This window comes from Podarcis vaucheri, assembly GCF_965113315.1.
Source record: "Podarcis vaucheri genome assembly, chromosome: 15".
Classification (NCBI taxonomy): Eukaryota; Metazoa; Chordata; class Lepidosauria; order Squamata; family Lacertidae; genus Podarcis; species Podarcis vaucheri.
Window position 1 is genome coordinate 10,670,168 of NC_138753.1, and position 14,649 is coordinate 10,684,816.

A 14,649-nucleotide genomic window follows, 5' to 3' on the forward strand; every position below is an offset into this window, starting at 1 on the left:
GGGTTAGTAGCCCTTGATAGCCTTAAGTCAACGTGATTTTGTCTTAAGGGCACATCCAGACTTTCTTTCATTCCACGTTTCGAAGCGTTGATTGTGCTTTAGGCATTGGGAAAGCCTTTGTTTGGATGGAGGGGAGGTTGTAGCCTCCACCTGCCCCTCTTCATTAAGGGTATCTTGTTAAAGTGATCTGGGGGTGTGGATTCTGTCTGATTCCCGGACGTGGGCTAGGGCCATGCCACTACCCCAATGGAGACCCCTCGGGGTGCCCCTAATTGATGCAAGTCTTAGGGCTCCTCCTATTTGTGGTTTACACTTAGATGGACTCCCTGAAGATGGGCAGTAGTGTAATATAGCCTGGCTTCACCCCAATGCCTAAGTCAAACCGCTCACATCTCTAGCCAATAAAGCTGTGGCCTATTTGAACCCATAAACCAAAATACTTGTGCCCGTGTGTTTATTATCCATCAGGGAACTGCGGGTTGCAGGGCCTTGGCACGCAAAGCTCCATGTCCCAGCACCCCCCCCCCCGTGAAAAACCACTCTTTACTGCTGAATCAGAGCAAACGGCAATCCACAGAAAAACCCCAATTGCTTTTTGTTCCAATTCAGCGCTAAAGAACAGGTTTTCCTGGGGGAGAGCATCAAGGCAAAACAAAAGAGCTTGGATGTGGTACTTTAAAGGGTGGACCTCGTCCTAAAAAGCATGGTGCAAAAGGTGGGCATGCATGATCTCTAATCCTCTTTTAGAGCCACTCAAACTGTTGGCCTCCATAACATTTTGTGGGAGCAAATTTCATTGTTTAAGTATGTGCTGTGTGAATGAGCGCACAGGTGCTCCCGCTGTCTCAATTTACTAGGGCTATGATCTGTATTTTCTGGGATCTATCCTTTAAAGTAAACTACAGCTATGAGGACCGATATCAGACTGCAAGAAGATAGGTAAGTAAACTGTGGAACTCACTCCCACGGCAAGCGGTGGTGGCCACCAACCTGGGCATCTGTAAAAGAGAGGATTGGACAAATTCATGGAGAATAACGCTATTGAAGGCTACTAACTGCTATTGCTCTGTTCTGCCTTCAGAGTCAGAGGCAGCACAGGTTAACCTCCCCAGGTTACATTCCAAGACACTGCATGTTTAAGCACAATCACGTATAATTGAAACACCATTGGAAAAGCCTGCAAACATCCCATTCCGCCCCCCCACCCCACTGCCCCTTTTGGTGACTTTTCAGGTCACTTCTGGCTTCAGCACAGTCGCATACATATCAAATGCGCCTAAAACATTGCAGCCTGTACTGTTTCTGAATACCAGTTGCTGGAAAATGCAGGAGGGAAGCATGTCTGGCCACTTTGGGAACAGAACGGTGGACCTGATGCACCTACTGTGGCCTGGAAGGTGTGCTATAGAATTGGACAAAAGGATAATGCAATTTTAATGGTACAGTTATGAAATGAAGAAGTGTCAGTTATATTAATTTGCAACTATACAAAATTTATCTGTGATGGGCTGCTTGATCCTTTGGAAACCAATATTCTTTTTTTTTAAAAAAAAAATTAATTCTATTTATATATTACAAAAAGAATCATGTGGGGTGTGGGGAGTGGCCAGTGACTTTTGGAAGGAGAATTAGGGAGTTATGAGCCTGTACCTATTTTTATCTGTGGGCATACTGAGGGGGTGGGTGACTGGTTGGCTGGGTTGTTGCAAAAGCATAACAGTTTCTGGCGAATTACTCCCACAAAACACATCTGTGTCTGGAAGAAACACAACTACTAAACAACAACAAAAGTACTATTAGGATCTGCCTCACCGTGGGCCCTTTTTGTTCTGGCATCTAGTGCCATGTTCTTGTCAAGTCAACTTAAGGCAACAAAAATCCAAACAGATCCTTGCCCATTAAAACCCCATTGGCGGCATTATGCATGTAGCTTTTTTCAAGCGGAAGAGACTGCAATGCATTTTTAAAAAGTTTTTTTTTTAAAAAAATGGTACTTTGTCTTCTCAAGATCAGCTTTAATAAATTATCACCCTTTAGCTCAAAATACAACTTTTCCCATGCTTGTGTATCTGTGAAAGCCCACCTGCTGGGAAGCAAAGGAAATACTCACATACTGCTTAACATCTTATTCTCTCTGACATGCTGCATGGTGCTAAGAGTTCATTTGGGGGTAGGTTTATTCTAAATGAGGAATAAACCCCCAGGAATAAATTTGCAAGCCATCCCTGTTTGTTTTAGAAAGGATTAACAAGACCAATATGATACAATGAATCACCATGGGTTCACAGGAGCCCAAAAGGTCAGGTCTCCCTGAAACCTTGTTGAAATAAGCCTTAATGGCCATTGGTTGAGGTGCTATGATGTCATGGAGTGCTCACCTATTCAGAAATGGTCTGTACCTAATTCACATGGTAAAGGACTTCCCTGTGGTTCCCTGCCGAAATTTACATTATACTTGTGATGACCCAGCGACAAGACAGCTTTGGGGAACTCATTCTGGGCTGCTAGCCTTAACCCACATACCTGGGAGCAAGTCCCATTGAACAAAACATAGTATTAACAATGTAATCGGTTACACAAATTCATGGAACATAATGCTATCAGCAGCTACTATACAGGATACCTAAGTTCACACTCCACTATTGGATGTGTTATAGCAGTTTGAAGGAATCTCAGGTGGGAAGAGTGCAGTTGGGCTCAAGTTCTGAACTAGATGAGTCCTGGTGCACCATAATTCTTCTTGTGCTCTTATGAAAATGGTAAACATGCCTAGGATTTTGCTGTTCCTGTCTTCACCCCCATCACACACACCCAGATAAAATGAACTCAAGTTTGCAACATCTGCAGCACTAGAAACGTCCCATCACTAATCTACTAATCTGCACAGTGGTGTGGGAGGGGGAGGAAACAGATACGCAGAAGCACATTTCAATATAGCTCATCTGCTAAAATGGAAAAAGAAAACAACCCTGCTTTGTTTCATACATCTCTGTCACACAGTCCCAACTCATGCCAAAAAATCTCATCAGGAACAGAGGTGGAGAGTTCTGCCAAGCACACTGTTATGATGAATGGAAGTTGAATTGGGTACGCCCTTTAAGGTGAGGACTGTTGTACCTCCAGCTCCTTCCATCATAATTCTAAAATTGTACACAGTTTTCTCAGGCCATCTTTCCCCCCCCCCACTCACGTGTAGGTTTCTTTTTTTTAAATTAAAAAAAAAAGTTGGTTCAGAAATAGCAAATTGAATGAATGGAACAATCTTTTGGAGTCTGCTATCCACTTGAGCCAACCATCTGCTTTCTGCGTCTCGACGTCTTCCAGGGGATGTGTAATATTGATTGGAATCTGGCTCTCTCTCACACACATACACACATGAAATATGAACCTTCTTTTCCAGACAGTTCAAAGCTGGGATACAGCTAGGAACAGGAATGGAAGGACCTGTCCATTTTGGTTCTCATAGTTTCTCATTTCTCCATTCTTCAATTCAGTTCCTCAAGCTTCTACAGCAATTTATTTATTTTTTATATAAAGACAAATGCTTCAAGAACATTATTCAGCATTTTAGTGCAAATTTGTCTCAGTAAAAACACTCCCCCCTATGTACACATTTCTTCTAATATGATGAGTTTTTGTATGTTATTTTACTCATTTTTTCATTGTGATGCACATTTCCCTCTAAATTACGCATTTCTGTGACACCTCTGGATCTGTTGTAAGAGGACAGGAAGGTGGCTGAGGACAGACTGAGCTTTGGTGCCCCATTCACCTTAATGGATGAACCTCAACTGGCCTTCCCTCTGATCTTTAACACAAAGTTCTTGATGACACCACTTGCAAGGAAAGTATTTTACTTTCCTCTTTTGTAATAGATCAAGCAAGCACTTTTCTAGAACCACCACCTGAAGTTCATTTCTGAATGAAGCATTTTATTTGATTCCAGACAATTTGCCCCATGAGAGAGATCCTGTATGCTTCTTCAATCAAAGGAAAATCACTGCACAGACAGTGTGCGAGAAAAATGTTTTTCAAATCTACCAGACCTTCTCAGGGGGGTTGTACTTCCACCAACCGCCATGATGACTCAGCCTACAAAAACATTAACTCTATTCTGATGATCTTACTTTGCCCAATTCCAAACTTTGGGGTTCATCTGTCTTCCTGTACACATGTGATGCTCTAATTTCACTTTTTTTGTTTCCAACATGGTTGGACAGGCCGTGCTAATAGAAATGGGAAAGTTTTCCAGTGTTCTCCTCAGATTGAGCACAGACTCAGGAGTGGGAGTCTCTTTCTGCCCACTGCCATGCAGTCTAATGGCACACCTCTTCTCCATTTATTTGAATGGGGACAGGCAGGCAGATACTGTACGGAGGGGTTGGATCACAGGGAGGAATGGCAATCTGCCTGTGAAGGATCCATCCCCTCTGATTTTTTCCCAGCAGAGTCTCACTCCCTCCCAGGAAGGAAAGGGGAATGAGGCTCCCAAAATATGCAGCAGAGGCAAAATCAGAGGATGAGGGAGGAAGACTCTTATTCTATCTCCATATCTTTAACCAACATGCGCTTCTTTGTTTTAATTGTATTTGTTTTGCCAAAATCTTGCAATGGCATTCCACTTTGGAAACCAGGGCTGAAAAGAAGGTGAACACAACAGACAAATGAAGTAGGTGGGCATTGTGGTTCTTACACTTTTCTTCCCCATGAGTCACTTGAAAGTTGCCAATGATCTTGGTGAACCGCTTAAAAGATTTTTCTGCCTGTTGTAGCAACTGAAATGTGCTGTGCTCGACGATGTATGATTTTAAGCGTATTTTTAATTGCCAATTTTTAAAATTGTGTTTTATGGCGTTGCAATCTGTGTTATATAGAACTCAAATTGCAACACAGCAAAATGCAATGGAAGAACTGAAGGAAGCAATAAAAATACAATTAAAAATCAAAATGACTATTTAAAGCAGACATGACACAAGACAGCTAACTTAACCTAAGAGAACACTGGCGAGCCACAGACCACAATTTGGGAACTCCTGCAATACAGCCCGTTATGCACCTAAGTACTTATTCATGTGACAAAATCATCAGACACGTGCCAGTATGCAACTTCTATATAAATGAAGGATTGCTCTCACTCGTAATCCTTTCCTATGGCATACAGCCAACATGATTTTGGTTCAGTTGGCTGACAGCTCTCCAAGCCTGCGGCATCTGGGCTGGATCTGCTTTTTCAAAACTCTTGCTAGTCTCCAAATATCACACAGTACATCCCAATCCTTTTACTATTAACTGCTACACCCAACTCATGTTTGGAGTTTTAAGACTTTCAGAACACAAGAAGCAAGATGGCTCCAAGAACAGCAGACTATGCAAGGCCTCAAAAGTACTAATGTTTCCATTCCATTCAAAGTAATCTAGAATAAGATATTGGCTACATCTTTCACACTTCCTGTGGAAAGTATCCACAATTAAGCTGTTGAAAAATCTGATTGTTCTACTAGAGATTGCATGGGAAGCTGGAAAGGATTGTTCAGCCACTTGCCATCTTTAAAGTGTTATGATTTATTCTCATCGTATCTCTCCTTGACATATCCTAATGCCTGCTCCTCACCTTTCCCATCTCTTATGGAGAACAGCCACAGAATCGTAGAATTATAAAGTTGGAAGGAACATTGAGGGTCATCTAGCCCAAACCCTTGCAATGCAGGAATCCTTTCCCCAATGTAAGGCTCGAACCCATGACCCTGAGATTAGGAATTGCATGCTCTACTGACTCAGCTTTTCCAGAAGAGTTAAGATCTGCAATGGACAGAGGTCAGTAGGAGCTCCATTGTCCCTTCCCAATTTCCCCACTTGTTTCTGGGAGATTTTTTCTGAATTCTCCAGTCATAAAGACTGGCCGACACACCAATGTGATGAGTAACTTATAACCAGAATCTTAATGTGGGTAAATCTGAATTCACAGATTCTCGTTGAAATGCCTGCTATTTCACATCATGCTGTTCTGCAACCAACCTGATTGGTAGTGAAGGGTCTCCAGCATCCCACCAGTCCTTCGGTGGGCTAATGTACATGCACCACAGTTCCCAACTGTATCCATGGGCTGAATTTTCATAGCGCTGAACCTCAAAGGTGTCCTGCTTGATATTGTCAATAGAAGGAAGAATGACTCTTTTCCTGTTTTCCTGGATCCGTGAAAGAACAGGCTCAGCCCTGAAAAGGAAAGCAAAGCAGCTTTGAAGGACGTAGGCATATCGATCCTAACTGGGGTGGGAGATGAGGAGTGGCAGCTGCTCCTTCGCTTCTGAAGGCCTACCTACCCACATCGCCAAGGGCAAATGGTAGGTCCTTGTGGATTACTGCAGCCGTGCCGTGGAGTTTCCCCCAGACAGACCCCTAGGAACGCCACACTCATCGCTGAATGACATAAGAACTTTGGACTGTTGAGTAAAACGAAATTTCAAATCTAGTACGGCAATAGATTCCGACAGGATATAAATAGAATCATCTATGTATGATATTTGCATTTGAAATGTAATGAGATGCATCAAAATTCCGACAACCTGCACAACCATAACCATATGACTGCAAGGCTTCTTCTTTTTCTTTTATTTTCTTTTTTGCGTTCACGGCTTTTACACAGACTGCTTCAAGGAGGGTACTTACAGTGGCTATGTCTACTCAGAAGCAAGCCCCATTGAGTTCAGTGGGACAGCCCCCCACTCCCCACCCCAATTAAGAGAGTACAGAATTACAGCATAAATCCGTATTTGGTGTCCGCTTGCCTGATTTGATTTATACACCCTGCCCTTAAGAGCCCCCTGTTCTCAACATGCCCCAAAGCTTTCCTCTGCTTTTGGGAAGATGAGAGACCGTGTACTTGAGTCACCTTGAGATAACACGAAATGTAGGTAGCTGAAACGCTAAGCCCTTCAGCAGCATCACCCGCTGTTTTCACAAAGCTTTTATGATAGTGTTCTCAGGATCGTAATAATAATAATAATAATAATAATAATAATAATAATAATAATAATAATAATGCTTTTTTAGAAGCTAATTCTTATTGCGACTGTGAACACTGGGGGGGGGGTAACTTAAGGAAGGCCACATCTGCAATACATTTTTAAAGCACCATTATACCACGTTAACAGTTACAGAGTCAGGGAGCTATTGTTTGTTAAGGGTGGAATTGTTTGGGTTGCTGAAAGTTATGTGGAGACCCCCATTTGTCTCACAGAGCTACACTTTCCAAAATTCTCTGGGAAAAGGGATTGATTGCTAACCATTCTAGGAATTGTAGCTCAGTAAGGGGAACGGAGTCTTCTAACAACTTGGGAACTGCTGTTGTTGCTGCTGCTGTTGTAATAATAATAATAATAATAATAATAATAATAATAATAATAATTAATATGCAACAACAATAATAAATGTGTATGCCATCCTTCATTTGTATATCTCAGGGTGGTTCACAACATAAAACTACAAGATAAAAAACACAAAATGCATAATAAGAACAAATCAATAATGCCCTTCCCCCCTTAAGCCAGCATGGTGTAGTGGTTAAGAGCGGTGGATTTGTAATCTGGTGAACTGGGTTCGCTTCCCCGTTCTTCCACATGCAGCTGCTGGGTGACCTTGGGCCAGTCACACTTCTCTGAAGTCTCTCAGCCTCACTCACCTCACAGAGTGTTTGTTGTGGGGGAGGAAGGGAAAGGAGATTGTTAGCCGCTTTGAGACTCCTTAAGGGGAGTGAAAGTTCCCAGAAATCTTTGTGAGAAGTATTGACTATTAAAGTAGTATGCATATGATTCTATAATTCTACCCCAACCCCAACTTCAAAATCTTGGTGGAAGGTGTGTGTTTAAATTTGGGGGCCCCTTCATAGCTTCCATTTGGTTCTGAACATCTACCTTGTGCACATACATTGGAATTCAGAAAGGGTCACTGATCTTTTTGAGGTCCCTTCTATATCTTATGGCTTTGAATAAAGCAATGGATTTCCCCATTTAGATTCATGTGCTCCATCCCCATAACCACCTTGGCTGTGAGACTCAGAAGACCTGTTCCCTGCCTTCCAGGCCTTTCCCCACCTGACTGATTCCAGCTACGAAAGGTGAGGCTGAAGACCCAGGCGAGCTTCCATAGCCACTGCCCGCCATGAACCACCATTGGCAGGATCAGCGGCAACAGCAGCAGATACGTTCCATGCTTACGATGACATTTCATCTCATAGAATCATAGAGTTGGAAAGGACCTCCAGTCCAAACCTCTACAATGGAATTTAGAATCCCTTACGGGGATCGAACCTGCAACCGTGGAGCTGTCTGCACCACATTCTAACCAACTGAGCTATTTATTCCCTTGCTAATTAAGCTGTTCTAAATGCACATTTTATATTTGACTTTCTTCTCTGGTGTTTTATTCTGGATTGTTTTATTTGATGTAGGTTGTAAACAGCTTTTAGATACCCCACCCCTTAAAAATATAAAGCAGTATCAAAATGAAATGAACAACAATAAAAACAGCAACATAATCCAAAGCAAAGTCCTGCTGTAATTTTAAAGTTCTCTGTGTAGTAAAACACAAGGGGGAATTCAATGCTCCATACATCAAAGAAGCCCTTTCAAAACACAGGAGTTCAGTCAATTATAGTGTCCTCCTTGCTCCACCTGCCTTGCATGAGTGAAAAACCCAGTTCTGAAGAACAAGTGACTTGAGCGATAATAGCATTTAGCTTAGCTCGGCGTACAGGTGCGAGCATTGAAAATAAGCCTTCTGAACACATCCTTCAGCTTTATTGTTCAAAGGAAAGCTCAGGTGACTCCACTCAAAATCTGTCACTCCTCCACCATGCGTGTTGTGTAGATATGCCACTATTTTACTCCTGGGTGCTTTCTGCATCTTTTTCAAGGCACACAATGAAACATGCATTATAGGCTCACGTGTCACACATATTTCAAGAAGAGCAAAGGAGATGGAATTTTCTTTTTTCCTTTTTCTTTTTTGAAAAAAAGAAACATAACCTGTTCTGTTGTAAAAACATAGGAAGAGGAGGGGGGAGCAACACTTCTCTTTCAGCACAGAGAAGTAGAAACAGCATAAAGCCCTTTCATAGCCTTGACACTCCAGAAACAGAAGCGTGTGTGTGCTGTGGAGACATTTTGCAACATGTCGTTGACACAAATTAGTAGTCAATTTATTCTGGACTGTCCATACAGTGGTGCCCGCCCTGTGAAACGCCCTCCCATAAGAAGTCAAGGAAATAAACAACTATCTGACTTTTAGAAGACATCTGAAGGCAGCTCTGTTTACAGAAGTTTTTAATGCTTGATGTTTTGTTCTGTTTTTAATGTTCTGTTGAAAGCCGGCCAGAGTGGCTGAGGAAACCCAACTAGATGGGCTGGGTAAAGGTAAATGTAAAGGTACCCCTGACCATTAGGTCCAGTCGTGACTGACTCTGGGGTTGCGGCCCTCATCTTGCTCTATGGGCCGAGGGAGCCGGCGTTTGTCTGCAGACAGCTTCCGGGTCATGTGGCCAGCATGACTAAGCCGCTTCTGGTGAACCAGAGCAGCGCACGGAAACACTGTTTATCTTCCCGCCGGAGCGGTACCTTTTTGTCTACTTGCACTTTGACGTGCTTTTGAACTGCTAGGTTGGCAGGAGCAGGGACCGAGCAACGGGAGCTCACCCCGTCGCGGGGATTCGAACTGCCAACCTTCTGATCGGCAAGTCCTAGGCTCTGTGGTTTAACCCACAGCGCCACCCGCATCCCTCCGATGGGCTAGGTAGAAATAATAAATTATTATTATATTATTATATTGTACAGCATTTCTCCTTATTAAGAACTTAAGAGTTTTATCCACTGCTAGACCCATTCAAGTGAATAGGTGCAGCTAACTTAGGCTTATTACTTTTAATGGGTTTACTCTGAGTAGAACTTAGCTGGTGACAATCCGTAAGTATAGGCAACACCCACCCACCCCTTTACGCCAGGGTTACGTTCCAGGGCACCACACACATCTGTGAAGTCTTATCTATTTGAAACCCCTCTGAGAAAAGGCTGGAAATACCCCATTCCACCCCTTTTTGTGATGTTTCTGGGTCACTTCCGGGTTTGGCACAATGTGCATATGTGAGGCTGCATATGAACATGTGTAAATTGGCAGGTTGCCTTTACATAAGTAGAGCACTGTTGAATCAGGCCAATGGCCCAACTAACCCAGTGCCCTATTCTCACAGGAGCCAACCAGATGTCCATCAGAAGACCACTAGTGGAGCCTGAGGGTACGAGTATTCTCCCCACCTGTGATTCCCAGTAACTGGTATTCAAAAGCCCTCACTGAGTCAGAGAATCAGACAATTGTAGAGTTGGAAGGGACCCTGAGGATCATGTGGTCCAAGCATAGCCAAACTCGGCCCTCCAGGTGTTTTGGGACTACAACTCCCATCATCCCTGACCACTGGTCCTGTTAGCTAGGGATGATGGGAGTTGTAGTCCGAAAGCATCTGCAGGGCCAAGTCTGCCTATGCCTGATGTTGTCCAACTCCCTGCAATGCAGCAATCTTGGCATTATGAGCACCACGTGCTAACCATCTGAGGCTTCTGGGATGTCCGTAGTACCTCTGGCAGAGGAGGCAGAACATCGCCACTGTGGCTCGTTGTTTTGTGGGGATTCCTGAACGATAATGACACCTTATTGCTCTCTGGCTGGGGATTCTTGTGCTACAGCACAACAAAAGTGGGATGAAAAACAACAAAACCTGGAACATCTGTGTTATGAAATTTGCAGGATTGCAGCAGAATGTGACAGGTAAAAGGTAAAGGTAAAGGACCCCTGACAGTTAAGTCCAGTTGCAAACAACTCAGGGCTTGCGGCGCTCATCTCACTTTACTGGCCGAGGGAGCCGCCGTTTGTCCGCAGGCAGTTTTTCCGGGTCATGTGGCCAGCATGACTAAGCCACTTCTGGCGAACCAGAGCAGCGCATGGAAACACCGTTTACCTCCCCACCGGAACGGTACCTATTTATCTACTTGAACTTTGACGTGCTTTCAAACTGCTAGGTTGGCAGGAGCAGGGACCGAGCAACGGGAGCTCAATTAGAAATTAAGCCAAATTGTCTTCTCCAAAACTTTAGCAAATACAAACGGCGTTGAAAGCATGGCCTTGCATAACTATCCCAATGCCATCAGGAGCATAAATTATCATGGATGCACGTTTATGTCTGGAGAAGTCCCAGGAGAGGCATTTTAAATGGCTTTTTGCTGCCTCCCACTTATTCTTAGTGTGGGAGACTTAGGCTAATGTAACCATTACTAACCTAAAGGGCGGAATTCATTGTTCCACTACTACAAATTTTCCATACATGCAAACATTGCAGCTTGACAGATGGAATTATCTTCCCCCTCCCCCCTTCCCCGGGTTCTGGAGGTTCTCCCACCCACCCCAAGCCAATCTTGGGATGCATGGGGTGCACCGCAAGAAAATGGACAGAAAGCCCAGTTGCATAAGCAGAGGTCCTTGCAAAGGGCTTTCACTGGTGGAGGACGTTAGGTGAACCCCATCCAGTGTGTTCCTGGCGTGAGATCATGAGGCTGAATTTGAGGCAATGAGGGGTAGGGATGGAGGGGAGAATGTGTTCTTGTTTTTACATCTTCATACAAGCCAACCCAATTTTCACTTCTCCAAATTCTGTGATACGGTTCTCCAACAACAGCAACAAATGTACAGTGGACGCTTGGGTGGTGAACCTGATCCGTGCGGGATGCATGTTCGCAACCCGCAGCATTCGCAACCTGCAGAGGCGCGTCTGCGCATGCGTGGGTTGTGATTCAGTGCTTCTGTGCATGTGCAAAGCATGATTTAGCGCTTCTGCGTGATCCCTGAAACCCGGAAGTAACCCGTTCTGGTACTTCCAGGTTTTGGCGGGTCCATAACCCGAAAAAACGCAACCTGAAGCGTCTGTGACCTGAGGTATGACTGTACATATTATACGGGAATGCACCCAAAAAAATCATGTATGAGTGAAAATATTTTTTAAAAATGTATTGTGTTAGGGAGAATTGCTTGCCCAAATACATATATTATGCAAATGCATTTACAAATGCAGCCTTAAATGGAAACAGACACCCTGGTTGCCAAACAGTGGCAAATTTCAGCAGTGGCCTGTGTGATGCTAAATTTGGCACCCCACCCTGCCAATTCTTATTATTATTTTATTTAAAACCCACCCATCTGGCTGGGTTTCCCCAGCCACCCTGGACAGCTCCCAACAGAATATTATAATTAATAATAATAAAGTGATAAAATATCAAACATTAAAAACTTCCCTAAACAGGGCTGTCTTCAGATGTCTTCTAAAAGTCAGGTAGTTGTTTATTTCCTTGAAATCTGATGGGAGGGCGTTCCACAGGGCGGGGGCCACTACCGAGAAGGCCCTCTGCCTGGCTCCCTGTAACTTGGCTTCTCAAAGAGAGGGGACCGCCAGACGGCCCTCGGAGCTGGACCTCAGTGTCTGGGCTAAGTGCTGGGGGTTAAGAAGCTCCTTCAGGTATACTGGGCAGTATCGTTCTGGCATCCCCTGCAGTGTGGCACCCAGAGGGACTACAGTGGTCATACTATCCTGAAGCCACCTCTGTTGCAGGATGACCAGCACATTGTTCTACTAATGAGTTAGCGCTGGGGCCTTAAGTGCTTCACGTACCAGCCTGCTGTGAACTCCACGTGTGCATCGAAGAAGCCAGTGATCTGGCCCAAGGCAACCTTCCAGCCTTCGATGCGAGCTCGGATGAGGCCTTCCCTTTTCTGATTGCGGACCACCTTCACCAGGCCAGGGTATCGCTTGTTGACATACTCTTCCAGGGGCGCCTTCAACTCCTCTAGAATGAGAAAGAGAAACCCAAAGAACTGGAGTGACACAGAGACTTTTGGAGTCAAAGCAGAAGCTGAGATGTTCTCATGTAGGACACCATCTCAATCAAAGTGCCACGTGCCAGACCAGGGTCTGTGCACACCTGGATTGAGAACCTCGCATCTTGGCTTCCAATTGCATATTTAAGCCATGGTTCAGAAATTTTTTTGACATAAAATACAAGAATCAGACTAGTCTACAGAACAAGAATAATAATAAAAAACCCCAAAAAAAATAAAAACCAGGAGAAAAAGAGAAAGAAAATAACTATAAGGCCATTTACCATAGTTATATCATATATTAAAGGTAAAGGTAAAGGGACCTCTGACCATTAGGTCCAGTCATGGCCGACTCTGGGGTTGCGGTGCTCATCTCGCTTTATTGGCCGAGGGAGCTGGCATACAGCTTCCAGGTCATGTGGCCAGCATGACTAAGCTGCTTCTGGCGAACCAGAGCAGCACACAGAAATGCCGTTTACCTTCCCGCCGGAGCGGTACCTATTTATCTACTTGCACTTTGACGTGCTTTCAAACTGCTAGGTTGACAGGAGCAGGGACCGAGCAACGGGAGCTCACCCCGTCGTGGGAATTTTAACCACTGACTTTCTGATCGGCAAGTCCTAGGCTCTGTGGTTTAACCCACAGCACCACCCACGTCCCTATATCATATATCAGGGTTGCCATATTTCAAGGAGTAAAAATCTGGACACAGTTGCTCAGCTACTTTGGGGCGATAGTCCAAAAAGTTGTTGAGCTTTTCCTGAGCAATCGTCCGAAGTTGTTGAGCTTTCTTTGGGGGGATGGCAGTGGTGGACAGCGGGCTTCTGAAATCATCGTCTAGGAGGCAACAAGCTGCACAGCGCTTCCGCCGGGGAACAGACAAAATCCCGGACATTTACTATTTAATTAATTTCCCCCCTGGGTGACAATTTAGCACCCACCTCCCAGACATCACCGGAATTTTGCGGTACATATGGTGACCCTATTATTTATCCACATGCAGAGAGGCAGACTCTCACATCTCCAACTTACAAGCATACTTCTTCCCTCACCTTGGGAATCTCTTTCCCCCCTTCTGACTGTCTCCTTCCTGTGTCTGTCCTCCTCAGTCCAAGGTAAAGGACTTCTTCCCCACTCACCCACCAGCTTTTCATCTCAACTGCTCTCACTTTTCATCTGCCCAGTCTCTCTTTGACATTCCCAAAACAAGCCATGGCAGGCCATTGTTCAACAGGTTCAGCTCTCCATGTCAAATAATATACATTGGGGAAACCCCCACCCATTGAATTTCTGTCTGTTGTGAAGCTGTTAAAAGCGCAGAAGTGTCACTACAAAAACCAAGGGAACAGCAACCCAACCTACTGAAACTGGCTTAATTCAATTATAAATCACTGCTGCATCACAGCAAACTACTTCATTGCAGCTGAAAGTGGCAAATTGACTGAGGCATGATTTTCATTCAATAATTAGAAAAGACGGGGCTAATTTGAGAGAAGCACTAAATCAAAAGTGTGTTTTTTTTCCATTTGATGCACTTAAAAGTTATTTTCGTTCCTCACACAAAGTACTTTGCTGCAGTTAAGGCTGGGAAATATATATTAAGCATTCTTCTGCTCCAGCCCTAAACATCCACCATTTCCATTAGGAAGAGCAGCATAGAAAATAGTTTGCATTTGATGTTCAACATTGGGGAAATCCAATTCCCCATTTTCATTTTTTCACTAAAACTATAAGAGAGGC

The 14,649-nt window shown here is 44.1% G+C and overlaps 1 protein-coding gene across 1 annotated transcript in view; it reads right to left on the reverse strand.

The window, feature by feature from the left end:
* Positions 1-14,649, reverse strand: part of GALNT17 (polypeptide N-acetylgalactosaminyltransferase 17) — a 115,846-nt gene that overhangs the window by 39,778 nt on the left and 61,419 nt on the right. The window contains exons 4-5 of the mRNA XM_082201243.1: positions 12,704-12,878; positions 6,016-6,213 (exon numbers count right to left, since the gene is read on the reverse strand). Of these exons, the coding sequence (XP_082057369.1) occupies positions 6,016-6,213; positions 12,704-12,878 (373 nt within the window). The remainder of the gene's footprint in view (positions 1-6,015; positions 6,214-12,703; positions 12,879-14,649) is intronic.